Source organism: Metopolophium dirhodum, chromosome 4 (assembly GCF_019925205.1).
Source record: "Metopolophium dirhodum isolate CAU chromosome 4, ASM1992520v1, whole genome shotgun sequence".
In the NCBI taxonomy this organism is placed as follows: Eukaryota; Metazoa; Arthropoda; class Insecta; order Hemiptera; family Aphididae; genus Metopolophium; species Metopolophium dirhodum.
Genome location: NC_083563.1, coordinates 37,064,945 through 37,082,781, shown reverse-complemented (window position 1 = coordinate 37,082,781; position 17,837 = coordinate 37,064,945). Strand labels below are relative to the sequence as shown.

Genomic DNA, 17,837 nt, shown 5'->3' with positions numbered 1-17,837 from the left:
ATACTCCAGTGTCGACGAAAACGTATAACAAGTACCCATAAAACAACATTTTTACTATTTGACAATTTTTATTGTGATTATTTTAGATTCTCATCGCTTCGCTCATGTATTGATTTTACAATGTGTTTTTTTTTTTATTTTTTTTTATTTTTGTGTCTGTCATCACCTTTTAGGACAGTAAAAGTGCTTGGATTTTCTTCAATAGTAACTTTTCTGATAGGAAAGTGAATCTAGTTGGTACTTTGGGGGGTCAAAAGTAAAAATTTCCCAGTAGTTTTCACAAGCGACGTGAAAAACAAAAGAAAAATTAAGGAAAAACGGGAATTTTTCCGCAAAATCTGTTTTCGAGAAAATCGATTTTGGTTTTTGGTGTAACTCTAAAACAAATGACCGTAGGGACATGAAATTTTGACTGAATGTTTATATTAGCATTTTCTATACACCATAAAATTTAAAAATATTTTGACTCTGTTTGAGCTGTTTACGGCCATTGTCAGTTTTCAATTTTTTTAGTTTTTTTTTCTATAAATATCAATAAAATTTTATCTGTTGAGTAAAAAAGCTTGAAAATTTAATAGAAGGCTCCTAGGTTATTGTTTCAAAGGCAGATGAAAAAAATTAAAAATCCTTAGTCACAGTTTTTAATTATAAGCATTTAAAGTTCAAATTTTGACAAAATACGGAAAAATCACGAAAAATAGCAAATTATTTTGATGAGAATTCATAGAAATTTTTCTTTTTAAATCTAAGATTTGAAAATGTAATGTAAGATTACTCATAAGTTTGTCTACCTTTATCAAAAAAAAAATGTCTAGAAGAAACTTAAATTAAATTTTTATGAGCGTCTGAAATTTATATTTTTACAACATTTGATATTTACTCGATTTCTCATGTAACAATTTTCTTATTTTATTGTAATTAAAAAACGAATGACTGTAGATACTTGAAAATTTCACTGAATGTTTATATTAGCATTTTCTATACACCATAAAATGTTGAAAATATTTTGACTCTTTTTGAGCTGTTTACGGACATTGTCAGTTTTCAATTTTTTTAGTTTTTTTTTCTATAAATATCAATAAATTTTTATTTGTTGGGTAAAAAAGCGTGAAAATTTAATATAAGGCTCCTGATATATCGTTCTAATAGCAGTTGAAAAATATTAAAAATACATAGGCACAATTTTTTTTTATAAGCATTTAAAGTTCAAATTTTGACAACATTTATCAAATTTATAATTTATTAATTATTTTGTGGTTAAAATTTATAAATTTTTAACTTTTATGGCTAAGGATTGAAAATTTAAAACAAGGCTCCACGTAAATAGGTTATATATAAATGACTTTATTCACAATAATATCATCTAATATACTTGGTAAAATCATAGGCTGACTGACCGTTTTCGCTCAGAATCGTTTTTCTTATACAATGATATTATATCATTGAATTCAAATTTAACACCATCCATTACAGTGACCCACTTGTAACCTACTGTACAGCAGAGCGACATCCACTTATCCACCTTTTTTTTACTTTTAAACTATTTTGAACAATAACTTATTAAGTACAATTTTAGTTTCATAATCAGAAGTAGAATATTTTTCTATTTATAATAATCGAGTATCGATCAAGTAGGTAGTTATAATTACATAGTAAAGTATTTCCAGTTTTGATCTGCTGGTTATAGAATAGGTACTAGTACAGTGTATACAACAACATTTTACGATGTACCCGCGTGCGTCTGTTGTGCCACTCCACTAATCAAACTTTAAATATGCATAATTAACACTTATTAAGTGGCATAACCAATTAACTACCTAGTAGGTACCTACCTACTCTTTCGATATTAATTGATAATTATATATCAACATTCATAATGCACAGAAAAATATTCATCTTGGGACGGGGGTATGAAGTTAAAATGTATGTCGTCTGCATTCAGCGGACAGTGGTGTAATAACGGGGTTGGGTATATGTGTGTGTTTTCGACCATCGTGGTAGTCCTACCTACCTTTTTCGAATTTATAAGAATGCGCTGTGGTTATCGCCCTTCCCTCAATCCTTGAATTTCAAAACCAATTTCTAATTACGGTCAAGCCTTCTTTGTACCTTATATGTCACTCAAATATATCCCTATTCGCCCACCTTAAACAAGTTTCAGATCCGCCCCGCAACCCTGATTCCCACGCCCACGAGCTATCATTTTTTTAACTGGCATACGCCATATAATTAGTGTATTTAGTTAATGCAATTAGTTAATAATACTATATTATATTATAGTAATATAGTATCATAATATAAAAACTAAGTAGCTGAAATGTTAAATCGCCCCATATAATATATGATCGCCGCTGTACATATTTTTATAATTTATGATAACTACGTTATGTCTATATGTTAGTTAGTGGTAAGTAATACTATATTATTATACAGAGTGAGGCAAAACTAACAGTGCAACTTTGAAAGACTGGTACTTCTGTGGGTTGTGAGGATAGGGAACTTGGGAGCGGCCTCATTTCGTTGAGTGGGCTGTACCTTTATTAGTCGTCACTCGTCACCATAGTTTGGTCCGGAGAACAAAATCTTTGATTGCGACAGATGTTCCCTGCGCGCCTCATCTCTTTGAGGCAGTGGTGGATTTAAGGGGGGCAGAGATGCCCACCCCCTATTGGCCTAGCATATAGGTTAATAAATTGGGCCGTTTTTAAATATTGGTGTCGTAAAACTTGGAAAAAGACAAAGGCCGGAGATCCGCCACTCCTTTGTGGGGTGATGTGAGATGGCCCACGCGCTCACCGGTACGAGTACTGAGTAGGTACCTGATTTTGATTGTAATATGGTTACCGGGTACCGGTAACTTATAAGGCTATATGTGGGGGACCTAACCTAGGATTTTAGCAGTGGTATTTTTTACCTTCATGCATAGACTTAAACAGCGAAATATGTTAGCTTATATATTATTATCATGGTTTCATGGATTATTTACTATCCAAGTTCTAAGAGCATAATATTGATAATTTGTCGTTCTGGCGCATTATAGAACATAAAATAGTTTGATCTGTTGACATAAAACATTTGTTTTAACCCCCCCCCCGGGTTAGAATGAAAATCGTAACTTCGGGGGAGGGGAACTATACATATTGCATATAGTTATTAAATATTTACCTAACAATTTAAAGACCCATGATAATTTATTATTACTAGGTACTGTAATACCAAATTCAATAATCCTTTATGGTCGTAAAAATACTACTTTATATTTCCGTATACCTACTTCATACGTGTTTATACAGTTGTTTTTACGCAGGACATTGACCTTAACGGAAACCAGAAAATATTGTATAAAACCGGTTTTTGTATATAATTATTACGCTGAATTACAATGTGCCTGAATGCACTGAAGTCTATGGACTGTGTTTCGGACAAAACGAAAATTAAATTTTTTTTATAAAATTAAATAAGGAGACTTATACTAATTGAATATTGTTAACTCAAAATGTTTCTATCCCCTTAAATTACCCTATGTAGATACACAGTAACAACTGTGAATCATAATAATAGTCCAGTTAAGATCCTCTTTATAGTTTATCAGAATACTACAGTCATATACAAATTAATTCATAAGTATAAATCTTTTTTTTTATTTTTAAATAGTAATTAAAAAATAAAGTAGCTTATAATGAATGTTCAAATATTTTCTTTTTTCTTGAAACACAATAAACAATTTACAATATTTTATTATTATCAATCCTATTATTGGGAGTCATAAGAAAACTAATAAATTAGTAATTACTTGTTATGTGTGTTCACTAATTTACTATTTTCTTATAAGTTAACATATTTTCAATTTTGATACTAAAATGTCTCACAAATAATTTAAAACCATTTTAATTATAAATTAGGTTATGTATAGTAAAACTTCAACCCAAAATGTCGAATTCTGTTGCTGCAGCATAAAGTATAGTTATTATTGATAGTGTACAGAATATTAAATATTTCAATATTTATATTTTGAATCGTCAAATTTCTACCGTATTTATATAAAACATATTTTGAAGTCTAGGAAAATAACATATTTACAAATATTTCAAAATTCATTTTAATAAATTCAGCAACTTAGATTAACAAATATTAACAGTTCGAGGAAATACATATATTTAATAAAACTTTATGATTTTAATAACATAATAATAATTATAAATGAAAGAGGAATTTGTTTAATAAATAAAACAAAATTATGTTAATACCATAAAAAAAAATTGAAAACATACCTCATTTGATTTACACAAAAACATTAATAATTTAAATAAATAATAAAATGTGGATTTCCTTTTTTTCTTTTAATAAGGATCACTAAAATATAAATTAAATGTTATAAATATAAGCATATATATATATATTTACAATATATACATATACTTGTATGTTGAAAATATTGTGCTATAAAAAAGAAAACAGAAAAATTGTTATCATAATTGATAATATGATGGTATAATTATCCCAAATAATTTAAGTTTAGGACTAAAATAAAATATATCTCGTATTTATAAGGTATTCAATGACCTACTGTAACATCTCAAAAAAAAAATGTATGCTATTTATTTATGTACAAAAAAAAATCATATGACATGACATAATGTGTAAATAGTCTGTTTTATACTGACACTTTGGTCTAAGGATTTCCTTCCATGTTTAAACAGGTAAGGACAGTCGTTTACCTTTTAAAACTGAAAAATAAAACAATAATAATTAAAAATAAATAGAACATTATATTTAGATTTATATAAATAATAAATCTGAATACATATTAGTTATAATTACCTTTGGTTATATAGAGATAAAAGAAGTCACAATATAATATGGTTTGCACAATTCCAGCAATAATTACAATCATATCAAGAAAATCTTCTGTATAATAACGGTAAATCCAATTCAATATATACAGTGCTCTGTAAGAACCCAGTGCAAACAAATAGTGAGAAGTAATAGTCTCAGCTTCGCCGGTTCTAGATACCATAAACAACTGTGGCATAATTGCTACTGCTTCCAAATAAATACTGTATGTCCATAAAATCTAAAATTAAAAATTACATGTTATTGTATGCACAGATTGTATTTATATTTAAAAACTAACCTCCATCACAGTGTAAACATGAACAATGACAAATGAAAGCACCAACGATGGTATGATTAAGTACAAAATTCTGAAAAAAAAATATTTTAAGTATTTTAGATATTATATTATATACAAAAATAATTTGCACATTTAAATTAACCATATTAAATACCTAAAGCTATCGTGGTTATGGTCGTATGTTGGCTTAAATTTGTAGAACATTAAATATAATGTTCCATATGACGCTGATAGGAACACTATTTTCATAAAACTGTTATATACAGATACAAAACTTGTGAATAAATCTAGATATCTTGTCGTATAAACAATTGCAAAGAGAATTTGAGATTTTCCCGAAATACCTGTAATTAAAACAAATATATTAATACTTTGGGTTAAATTTATTTTAATTTAAAATCGCTAGATAAAAATAAAAATAAATAGATAAGTACACTGGTTGTAACATTTAATGGTTTTGATGTCTTGAAGTTAAATAGAAGATTTTTGAAGTAGAGATTTAAAACTTGTTCAAACCATTTAAAAATAATGCACATAAAATGTTTCTAATCAAAAATTACAATATAAGGTGGTTTGATAAAATTTATCCTTCATAGTCAAAAATTTTTAACATAATGTTTGATGTACTTATCTATAATAAATAATAATATTGACATACCTTATAAATAAATTACATACTATATTAAAAAATTAAAAAACAACTATATTAGGTGGGTCTAAAATGTGTGAAATATATGTTACCGAAACGAAATAGAAATAAAAATAAATAGATATAGATTGTAGGTAGATAATTGAATGTCAATGTTAATTTCAACAAGTGGGCAGGTATGAAATGGCTGTTATATGGACATACGGTATAATAACTGATGCAAATATTAATTTGATGTTAATATATTATACATATTTTTTGTTTGTACTAAGACTATCGAAGACAATAAGCAAAACTCAATTGTATCATCCCTCGGGTCTTATAGATACCTAGTACAGGTACCATTTATGTCGGTCATTGGCGGCTGCTAGCTCGGGCATAGTCTCCGGACCCAGATGCAGCACACCCAGACTCGCGCACGCCACTAGTCAGGGAGACGTTACATGCATATTATCTTACTGCTAAAAATTAGTTTGATAACGACAACCGGTATGAAAATAATATTGGTACTCGGATATTTTAACACCATGTCGTTGGTGCAAGGATGTATTTTATTTTTGACAGATCTCCAATCGGTTACAGTGGATGAGCGACTAGTGTCTAAGTATCGATCAATAACATTATCGCGTAGAGTTACCGGCGCAAGATCGCGTCTTCCATATCTTTACGAGCAACAGCAGGATGGCCAGCAGATGTGACAGGTCACCGCAAAGTCTGAATATGTTCATCTTGGTTACTGGCTGACGGCGGTGGGCACCGTCTCGAAAAACTAAAACAGCGACGAATCGTTGCAGATGTGTGCGGTGTGTTGTTCACTACCCCTCGTTGTTGGCGTGACCCGGCCGGGTGGTTTCAGACGCCGTCTCGGAACGGTCAGCTACTTCTCGAAGACGCGAATTATGGACGTGTAAAAAACGGTCGATCGCGGAAATGGGTGGGAAGCAAAAGATAAGATATCTTTTGATCAAATGTAGACAACAGTTGTAATAACGTGTACCCGTGTATCGAATACCTCTTTAAAACTGTCGACGAGTATTATAATAATAATAGTAGAGGAAACATTTGTACTGAAAATGCAATACGCGACGAGATAACACGGTCGTTATGGTGGAATGACGTGGCCGGCGTTTTTTTTCATAGTTAATTGATACTGCTGCGTCCTCTAGAATGTATACCCACTGAACGGCTAACACATATATGTATAATGTATATCATCATCATCTTCATATTATTATTATTATTGTTGTTGGTACGAGCGACGTCGCGCGCCGGCGCACCGTAATTGCCTGCGTGCCGGCAAACGGTCCACTGCAGCCAGCTACACGATGCAATGTAAATCTCGCTTGCAGACCACACTGTCTCGCAGCGGCCATGCTATCATGACTAATAAGCAAAATATTAAATCAATGTGATAACTGATAACAGAACGATGATGTTACTATCACGAATACAATACAATTCACAGCCATAGCCTAGTATAATAAAGTATTCTATTGGCAAAACTATCAAAACTTTGAAGTTACAACTTACAATATTCTAGTCTACGTGCAAATTCTAACAATACAGTAGTTCAAAGACCTATTCAGTCTTTCTATGCGATACAACTACATATTGTAATTAGAACAAAATTGTCGTGTTCGTTAAAACGATGAAAATCGAATCGGACTTTTTGCCAGAAAAACAATGTATTGTTATCGATATTGGAACCAAGTACACAAAGTGAGTGTGAACATGAAATTCGGAATTCAATCAGAATCCCTGCATCTATGATACACTAACATGATGGACATATTATTTTAATAAACACAGCATTACTTTCATCGTAACACTATTGGTTTCTCTAACATTTATGCATTGAACACCCTTTATATGTCACTAGTTGGTTCGGTGCTTGAATATGCTACTATTATATGGTTACCACATAAAATATCCTATATTAATCGATTAAATTCTTTAAAATTAGCTCATTTCGTTACTGGTGCAAACCCATGTAATTTTAAATCTCTAACTGAAAGACAAGTTTAGTTTGATAACCTTTATTTATAAATTATTGAATAACAATATTAATGATCCAGATTTACTTTCTAAATTATCATTGGCCGTTCCTTCTTTTTACTCAAGAAACCCTCAAACTTTTAAAACAAAATTTTATTCCACTTACTAGTAACTACAGATACACAGCCCCTCTTGATCGTATTTGTCGCACTCGTATTGATTTGTCAAACATATTTATTTCTACGATTCTTTGCCATCTCTAATTCAAAAATTTTATTAGTTAATACTTATATTAACTTATTCTTGTTAGTTTTGTAAGTTTTTTCTCTTTGTACTATGTATGCCTGTGAGGCATTGACAGGGCCGGGTTGGACCAATTCGGCCCACCGAGTTTTTCGTACTTTACCACTTACAAACTGGGTACGTTCTTATTCCGTGCATAGTTTTATTATATAGTCTCCATTGCTTCAACTTTTAAATCTTAACATTTTCAGTTAGCGCGGCCCCTTGTGACTTGAACAGCCCAAAATTGTTGCGGCTCACCGAGTTTTACTCGGTAACTCGTTGGGCCAATCCAGCCCTGGGCGTTGATATTTACTTAAATAAATAAGTAAATAATAATTAAACTCATATTTTTGTAACTGAAATTTTAAACATACTTTAGTATCCAACTCCTGTTTGTTGTATTCATACTTCACATAACCTAGTTAAGTACCAATTGCATAAATGTTGCCATTTTTCAGATTTGGATTTGCTACTGAACATTCGCCTAGATGTATTATACCTACTTGTTGTGAAATAGATGGTACATCTATTCCTGACATATATAAATGTAAAGATGAACAAACACTTATGTTAGCTTTAACAAACTTCATACATATGTTATTTTACAAGTAAAATATATTTAAATTTTTTAACGATGTGTAATTATTATAAACCAGCAGCAAAACAAAATTACTTGTATTTTCTAGATATGCGCTAGTGGCACCTAAAGATAAAAAAGTAATAATTGTTGAGTCATTATTATCACCAACAATATTTAAAGAAATACTTGCTAAAGTATTGTTTATTACTTATGAAGTAAGGTACTATAATTTATAACAGAATGATATGATAAAATATGGTATTTTAATGCAGGTTACATCTCTATGTTTTGTCCCATCACATTGTGCTTCTTTGTTTACACTTGGAATTTCTACCGGTCTAGTACTTGATGTAGGATACAAAGAAGTTATTCTTATACCAGTATGTGAAGGAGTACCTGTTCTACGTCTATGGCAAGCAATGCCATTGGCAGGACAAGCGGTAGAAAATCATATCAAAACTCGTATTGATGTAGGTCAATTATCTGATGAATCAATTGACAGTATTGCTGAAGATATTAAAGGTACTGGATAAATATATTTTGTATTAATCTATTATTTATTTGATGTAATTTTTATTTAGCTAGATGCTGTTTTGTGACTACATTAAAACGTAGCAAAATTCTAGCCACAGGTCAAAGTGTTGACCCTAAAACTTCTGATGTTGAATATCATATAAATGGAGAAAGATCCATAACAATATCTGGAGATGTTAGGGAAACAGTCCATGATGTGTTATTTGAAGAAAACATTGATCAAATGTCTATCACTACTATGATACTTGAAACTATAATAAATGTTTGTCAATTACCTATATTTTTATATTATTATAAGTTTGTCTTATATAATGTAATTATTTTTAATTACAGAGTAATGTGGATATCCGATTAAAGCTTGCAGAAAACATTGTTCTTATAGGTGGCACGGTGATGGCTAAAGGTTTCATGTCAAGATTAAAAGAAGAACTTGTAGAAAAACTTAAGTGTTCCAAGTATAACAATTTAAAAATCACAAAATTCAAATTTCATGTAGCACCTGCTTATGAAAATTATATTGCGTGGCTTGGAGGTAAAAACCTAAATAAACATTTGTTAAACAATTGATCATTATATTGTGGTTCTTTTCAATAGGATCAATATTTGGAAGCACAAATAATTTGAACATACTTTCACAAACAAGGGAAAATTATATAAATGAAAATTATGTTCCAGACTGGCCCACAACATTCACCAGGCAAAAAACTGAATAAATCGTAATAACCACACCTTTCTTTGTAAATATATATATATGTATTATTTTTTTGTAATAAATTTCTTATACTAAATGTTAGAAACAATAAATACTTGAAAAAAAAATAATAAGATTACTGATATTGTTTAATGTCTTTAGTGGTCAATCCAGTGGCGCAACCAGAATTTTTTCAAAGGGACGGGGGTCCATACTTGTTATAACATATTATATACATTTTAACGGACTAAGAAAAAAATCTGATACCTATAATCTATATACATCCAATACTTTTTTCATGAAAATATAAATCAAGGTCTAATAATATTTTAGAATTTGAGAAAATACATAATGTTCTTACATTAATATTTTTGTAATTACAAAAGAAGTAAAATAATTCATAATATAAAATCTAAACGACGTTCTGAATTAGCTAGGTAACGTATTTATAATTTAGATGTATACCTACTGACGTCAAAATGAATATTTAGAGCAGCTATAGTGGCCAAAGAATTTTTTTAAATTTTGGACTATGCTGTTTTATATCTGCCACCACAGACCATATATGTGTCCACCACGTTCTATAAAAAATACTGATTTAAAAATTGTACGAAAAGATTTTTCAACTTCATCATTTCTTAAAAAAAAAAAATTCTGATTTTAAAATTGGAGTGAAAACACCAATGTTTTTTGATTGGTTGCGCTACTGGGTCATTCACTAAATTTTAAAAGTAGTAATTATTAGTATTTCAAAAAAGAACACCAAACCATGCCAGCATAGGTATACATTGTATTTATTATATGCATGGACATTTATTGGTATTTTATTATTTTATCCTAAATGGTTTAACTTGGGAATAATTATAATATGATACATTATTTTAAGACCTAATTTTCTTCGATTGAATAAATGCATTTCTAAAAGCATAAAAATAATCCAAAACAAGTTTCTGCTTATTATTCATTGCTGAAAACTGTCCAAAATATAGCATTTAGGTTTTACAGTCGGGCAACTGTAGCACACAACAAGGATTGCAAACTTCCAAAGCCTCTTCTTTTTCATAGAGCAGTTCTTTAGCAGCCAAATCCAATTTGTTCTTTGCAAAACTAGTTATTTTCAGACCCTTAAAAAATAGTATGGTTAATTATATCCAAAATTTGAATTAAAAAAGCTTACAATTAATAAGCTATTCAACTCTAAAAATAAAATAAAACATTTCTTCATGATGCTGTACCTGCACAATTGTCCATTGTTTTTTATGAATCGTTACTGGCATAGAGTAAATCAAATCTTTTGGCACACCATATGAACCATCAGATATAATTCCCATTGAAACCCAGGCCCCATCAGCAGTTCCAAACCACCAGTTATGCATGTGATCAACAGCCGCTTTTGCAGCAGACATAGCTGACAACTTTTTTCTAGCTTGAATGACAGCTGCTTCCCTAGTTTGAATAATCTAAAATTAAATTAACTGTAATTAATTAAGTTGTTTGAATTAAGAAATTTTGTACCTTAACCTTTTTGACTTTGTAACCTAACCATTGCAATGAAATTATTTTATTTTTATTGGAGCCAATTATTTTAAAGAAGTTAATACATATTTTCAAGGTTAGGGCTAATAGATTAATTAATAAATAGGGCTCAAAAGTCGTAAGAGTTGCATATTTTTATATATTCTCTCAATCTATAGCAGACCAAGCTAGTAATCTATACAATGTTAAATTTAAATAACAAAACTGTAGAATGCATATTTTATCAATGTTAAAAATAAATTAATGTTTTTATAATTTTATATTATGACTTGTATTATTTGTATACAATTTCACAAATATTGAAAATATCTTTTGATTAATACTATTTACCGATAATATTTTTTCAGTTTAATAATCAACCTCACCAATCGGCTACGAGTTTCAACAAGATCTTTTTTTTATTTATTTTATAAAACAATTTGATTTAACAATGAACTAATGAGACAACATTGTTTATAAATAATAATTAGTACATTTCTACATATTTTTTTGTATATTTAACATTTTTGTGTATTTTAGCTTCTGAGCCTTAGTAATAAAATATATTACTGTTATTTATTACTAATATCATAATTAAAATATTTGTTTAAATTAAATAATTTATACACATTTACCCAAATTCAATAGGATTGTTTACCTTAATAAAGTCATCTTCAAGCCATTGTGTATCCTTGATGGAATCATATACACTTGTTGAGCTGTCACATGATTGTACTGATGCATTGAATACATCTGGAAATTGAGTTGATGATTGATTACCCCAAATTGTAACATTTTTTATATTGCTTACACATAGTCCAAGATGTATAGCAATAGCAGATTGGGCTCTGCAATAGAGTAGTGTTTATTTAAAATCAAAAATAGTATGATAATTAAATTATGTAATAATTACACAAATTATATACCGGTTTTGATCAAGTCTTGTCATAGCTGTAAAGTTCTCCTTGGGTATGGAAGGAGCATTTAAAGAGCATATTAAAGCATTAGTGTTGGCTGGATTTCCAACCACCAAAACTTTAACATCTTTACTTGCGAATTTGTCTAAAGCTTCACCTAATAATTTGAATGTATTCACATTAGATGAAAGAAAGTCTTTTTTTTCTTTAATTTCACTATTTGGCATTGCACCCAACAAAAAAGCAGCATCGGCATTTTTAAAAGCTTTTTCGAATTTGGTTGTTTTTACATAACCTATAGGTATACCATTAAAAAAAAACATTTAGTAATCAAATTTCTATTTTAATAGGTATTCATACATAATATATTCAAACTTATCAAACCTTTAACTAAAGGTAAAGCTAGATCATCAATTTCCATGCATACACCTTCAAGAACTTCCATTGCAGAAGGTTTGTCTATAAGATGTAAAATTACTTGTTGAGTTCCAAATACTTCGCCATTAGCAATCTTGAATATCAAGAGTAGGCAAGTTGACCAGCAGCATCTGTTACAACTACTCGGATTGGTCCACTTTTAGCCTATTAAAAAAATTAAAATGTTATAATGACAAAATTAAAATTTTATGAAACCCATTTTAATTAAAAAAGTTTAGTATATTTAATCATAATAGACATAAGGTAAATATTGACCGAATTATGTCAATATAAATGAAATATTCAGTAAATAATAAATTTAAGTAAATAATAATTATTATTATATCTGAAGAAAATCCAAAAAATAATAGGAACATTTCATTCAAATTTTAACAGATAAAATTTAGAATTTATTAACATATTATAACATTACTTAAAACCTTACGGGGATTTTATATTTTATTAGTTTATGCATTAATCCACTAAGAGGATGTGATACCCGCATGTATTGTCTCTGTCTTACAAATGTGTAACATAACAAATTGTACGCTCAACAGAACACGTGTAGTCCCTTATTTTAAGATGTACAAACAATTTATTATTTAAAAATACTTATAACTCGCTTTAAAATTAATATATAATAAAAAGCCCATGAGATTGCTTGAATAATAATCTCACCATTAGATTTTATAAGCGGTCAATTCACTACAATTTTAAAATTAACGAAGCTACACGTGTTTTGCTTAACGTAAAATTTTCTTTTATGCACTTGTAAGATCGATACAACACATGCGGGTATGACATCCCCTTAATATTATTATGTTAAAATAAAATCAATTTACAGCGGACAGCGGTACCTAATAATAAATGTTCAGAATAAAATAAAATTTATAATGATGTAATTATTTTGGCCCATTGAGTTGGCAACAATTATTAATTATACAAATTCAAATTACAATTTTAGGTACCTTCATACTTATTTGATGAATGTATCACTTAAGTACTATGTTTACCGTACATGTGTACCAAATAAATACCACTGACGCTGGAGTAAAAAAAAATTGGTTTATATAATAATTAATACAAGCAACTTTATAACTTTGTAATAAATAATTATTAAGTAAGTATAGTTAGTATTGAATGTAGACAAAATATTAAAAACTTATTGGTTCTATTCAACAATAAAACAAAATAAATAATGTATGTAAAGATGGTAATCATTATTTAAAAATGTATAAAGATTAAATTAATGAAGATTTTAATTGATAGACAATAATAATGCCTTGTTAGTTGTTTGTATAAAAATAAAACACATACATCTTGAAAAAAAATATTAAATAGTAGGTATATTTTTTGAATTGTGGTATAAATAAACACACAAATATTAATAATAGATATACTTTAGGTTCTATGAAGATTGAAAAGTAACCACAAAATGTGATGATGGTTTCCACAATTCCAGCAATAACTACTATCGGGTCATAGAAATTACTTTCATTATAACGGTAAATCCAATTAAGTATATACAATGCTTTGTAAGAGCCCAAAACAAATAAATAGTGTGAAATAATAGATTTGTCATTGTTAGTTCTTGACAACATAAACAATTGCGGTACAATTGCTACTGATTCCAAAACAATACTGAACGTCCATAATAACTAGAATTCAAAATAGCATTAGTCATTTCACACATATATTATAATTTATATTTATGTATCAATAAACTAACCTCTATTATAGTATAGACATGTGCAATGAAAAATGATAGAAACAATGCTGGTACAGTTAAGTACAGGATTCTAAAAAAAAAATTTAGCTGATTTTGTGTAGATATAAGAATACATTGGAAGGAATAAAATATTCAGTAGTTTACCATAGGGGGAATTAATTTTTTTAGGAGCTTTCTAAACTACATAATTATACATTTAAGTGTGACAATAACCACTTTGTATTAGGTGCTGCTGAATTTAATAATTTAGTTAATGATTTTCAAATATTTATTGTATAAACTCAAAGTGGTATAAGCTAACTAATAATTTATTTATAAACTGATTGTGTGTACACATAACACATTAGATACAAATTGTGCTATAGGTACTGCTGATGTAGTTTGTCAAAATTAATTTTAACTTGAGGGTTAATTCAATATATTATACAGCTATGTAAAAAAAGATAAAATCTTTCTCAGGTAGGTATCTAGGCACTATGTTTTTAACATTTGAAGTTAAGGGACTTTACAGTGACATTTGTTGTCTGTATTACAAGTGCGTAACATAGCAACTTTTACGCTCAGCAGAACACATTAATCTCCGATAGTTTAAAAATTAGAGCGAATTGAGCTCTTTTAAAATTTAAAGGTAAGACTATTATCTAGACAATGACATAGGCTTTTTATTATATATTAATTTTAAAGCGAGTTATGTGTATTTTAAAACTGTAAACTGTTTGTACATCTTAAAATACTCATAACTTGCTTTAAAATTAAAATATAATAAAAAGCCTATGTCATTATCTATATAATAGTCTTACCTTTAAATTTTATATTACAATAAATATATGAAAACATGAAGCAGGTGTAACAATTTCCAATAAAGTTATTAAGTTAAATGTAATTTTTAAACCTTAATAAATTTTAAAAAAAAATTAAATCCATATAAAAAAAAATCAAAATAAATTAAACAATCAAAACCAAAGTGAGTGTGAAAAACTGTATTTTGGCCTTAAATTTATTTTATTAATTAAATACTTATTTACCTAATGCAATCATATTTATAATCGTATGTTGTTTTAAATGTATAAAACATCAAGTATAATGTTCCATATGTCGATGATAGAAACACAACTTTCATAAAACTGTTGTATTAAGATATAAAAACTGTGAATAAATCAATATATCTTGTTGTGAAAACAATTGCAAAAAGTATTTGAGATTTTGCCGAAATACCTGTAACAAAACATAATATTATAGTTAATAGGTAATATTTATCCTTTAGATTTACATTAGATATTTAGATACTGTAGGTAGACCTAAAGTAGTAAAGTTTAAAAGGGTTTATTACCTTCAACTTGAGGGGATTCGATACTAACCGCGATTTTCTGTTTTTGTCTAACACACACGCAACATAGGATTTTGGACTGATTCTTTGCCAAACATTACAATTATTGATCTAATGAAGCGGTAAGAATTCTAAAAACAGATTTGAATTGGTCGTCACGTCTACTTGAAAGCGTCTTTCTCACATTTTTTAATTTTTGATTTTAGCCTCTACAAAAATTAAAATACGACAATTTTTACATACTCTTTTTTGATATAACATTTTTAGGAATTTGGGGGATAATATCAAACATGCGTGAAAGTCGATGTCAAGTAGACTTGACTACATATTCAAATCTATTTTTAGATTTCTTATCGCTTCAATTGATCTATTGGAATTTTTGGCAAAAAACACGTCTAAAATACTATGTTGCGCGTGTGTTAGACAAAAACCTCGACAAAAACAGAAAATCACGGTATCGAATCTATCCTCTTAACATTAAAAAACACAACTTACTTTTCAAATATAAATATACATATATAATATACAATGTAGACATAAACACAATTTAAATATTTAGTCTTTATTCAAAAATCATACAACTCATGAGTCTAATCTAGGTAATATAAAGATAAAATAAGGTAGGTAATAAAATAAAAAAAATATTAAGTTAAAGTATTATATTTACTAGGTATTTAGTTATATTTATAATTCACTAAGCTTGCACACCCCCATAATTCAAATTCTGATTTTTTGGAACTTTTATAATTTTTATAATTATATAGTATTTATGTATTCTCATGAGTCACGAATATTCAAAATTTGTTCCTCATTAGCTTCATGTTCAAATCGAACCGACGAAGACCGATGAGCGATGGATTTGCGTCTTGTGCAAACAGTCTTGCACCGGCGACCTAGCTAAGAAGTAAGAATGATAACATCAACTACTTGTTCCATGATAACACCGACGACGCGTCGACGGTATAATAACAATAACAATAATAGTAATAACAATACGACAAATGTATAGATTTAAAATTACCGGCGCAAGATTTGCTTCTCCACATCACGACCGGCAGCATTAGCATGGCGAACAGGTGAATCATGTCGCCGCAAATTCTGAACACGTTCATTTTTGTTTTGGACTTGTACCGTTTCGAAATGGCGTCGGTCAGGAGACCCGATGAGAACGCGACCGGATGGACGTAGACCAAGTAAACGACTCACGACGACGAAAATGTCGTTTTTTCGTATTAGGATTAAGCCGCCGATTGCGCGGAGGCCAACGATTTATCAATATAGAAGGTAATGCGCAACGCAGTAACGCACAAATAGCATCGCAGTAACGCACAAATAGCATCGCATTACCGCCACAACGGGAATGACGGCGCGAGATAACACCACAGTAGTCACTACAACTTACTGCGTACATCGGTCGATGCCGATGGTAGTGACCAATCAGAACTCACCACTCATGAGTCACGAAATACCACTAACCTATCAGTGCGGCTGTACACCTAATGCATAAATAGTGACTCTGGCAGTCTGCGGGCTCTATTATTTACTATTGGTAAATAACTAAACGCTACATTCGGGCATTACGTCATATGAACGGAAAGATATGTCAAGGAATGATATTATGAAAATATGATGATATTGTAAAAGCGCGTCCACACGAGAGCACGCACAAGTACCATGTGTGCTCGCCGTGTGCCAACGCCAATGACTGTGTGTGCTCCGATTGGACGTTGCCTCGCACAACTTAATAATATTTGTGCGTCAAATATGTGTTCCACGTTTTTTAGTTGTTGTTTGGCGAGCATAATTTATTTGCGACAAAATACTAAATAGCACAATTTAATTAATAATTAAATTGTTTTATGTATTAGTTACCTACAGTAGGTACCTATCTATAAATTCTTAATTAAATTACTTTATGTGTAATGTATACAGGTGTCCCGTGAGGATATACCCGTTAGCCGTAGAGGGATCTACTCAACACCCGGACAAAAACCTGATTTTTGCTGTTTTACCTATAAACAAAAAAAAATATTAAAAATCATGAGATTAATGAAAATAAAATGT

General features: G+C 29.5%; 2 protein-coding genes and 1 pseudogene across 3 annotated transcripts; 1 reads left to right on the top strand and 2 right to left on the bottom strand.

Annotated features, from left to right (window-relative positions):
* Positions 1-4,381: 4,381 nt before the first annotated feature.
* LOC132943484 (ER lumen protein-retaining receptor) lies at positions 4,382-6,974 on the bottom strand. Its single transcript, XM_061012500.1, has 5 exons — positions 6,421-6,974; positions 5,289-5,478; positions 5,135-5,204; positions 4,822-5,074; positions 4,382-4,727 (listed from the first exon to the last, which is right to left on the bottom strand). Exons 1-5 carry the CDS (start codon positions 6,509-6,511, stop codon positions 4,693-4,695), a joined length of 639 nt encoding a protein of 212 aa, XP_060868483.1. The 5' UTR covers positions 6,512-6,974; the 3' UTR covers positions 4,382-4,692.
* Positions 6,975-7,231: 257 nt separating this feature from the next.
* Positions 7,232-11,969, top strand: LOC132942349 (actin-related protein 10). 2 transcript variants are annotated; one of them, XM_061010658.1, is made up of 8 exons: positions 7,232-7,502; positions 8,522-8,671; positions 8,750-8,858; positions 8,916-9,165; positions 9,225-9,439; positions 9,511-9,709; positions 9,772-9,893; positions 11,752-11,969. In XM_061010658.1, exons 1-7 carry the CDS (start codon positions 7,432-7,434, stop codon positions 9,888-9,890), a joined length of 1,113 nt encoding a protein of 370 aa, XP_060866641.1. In that variant the 5' UTR covers positions 7,232-7,431; the 3' UTR covers positions 9,891-9,893; positions 11,752-11,969. The 2 variants fall into 2 exon arrangements, with proteins under 2 accessions (XP_060866641.1, XP_060866640.1); XM_061010657.1 differs by having other exon boundaries at positions 9,772-9,914.
* LOC132942348 (malate dehydrogenase, cytoplasmic-like) lies at positions 9,878-17,155 on the bottom strand (annotated as a pseudogene).
* Positions 17,156-17,837: the final 682 nt, after the last annotated feature.

Bases quoted from the DNA above. Each gene is read 5' to 3' on its own strand.
- LOC132943484 (XM_061012500.1), bottom strand. From the start codon at position 6,511: ATGAACATATTCAGACTTTGCGGTGACCTGTCACATCTGCTGGCCATC. The intron at 5,479-6,420 runs GTAACTCTACGC...TTTTAATTACAG, and splicing joins GAAGACGCGATCTTGCGCCG to GTATTTCGGGAAAATCTCAA. The intron at 4,728-4,821 runs GTAATTATAACT...TTTATTTTTCAG, and splicing joins TTATCTCTATATAACCAAAG to TTTTAAAAGGTAAACGACTG.
- LOC132942349 (XM_061010658.1), top strand. From the start codon at position 7,432: ATGAAAATCGAATCGGACTTTTTGCCAGAAAAACAATGTATTGTTATC. The intron at 7,503-8,521 runs GTGAGTGTGAAC...GCCATTTTTCAG, and splicing joins ATTGGAACCAAGTACACAAA to ATTTGGATTTGCTACTGAAC. The intron at 9,166-9,224 runs GTACTGGATAAA...ATTTTTATTTAG, and splicing joins TATTGCTGAAGATATTAAAG to CTAGATGCTGTTTTGTGACT.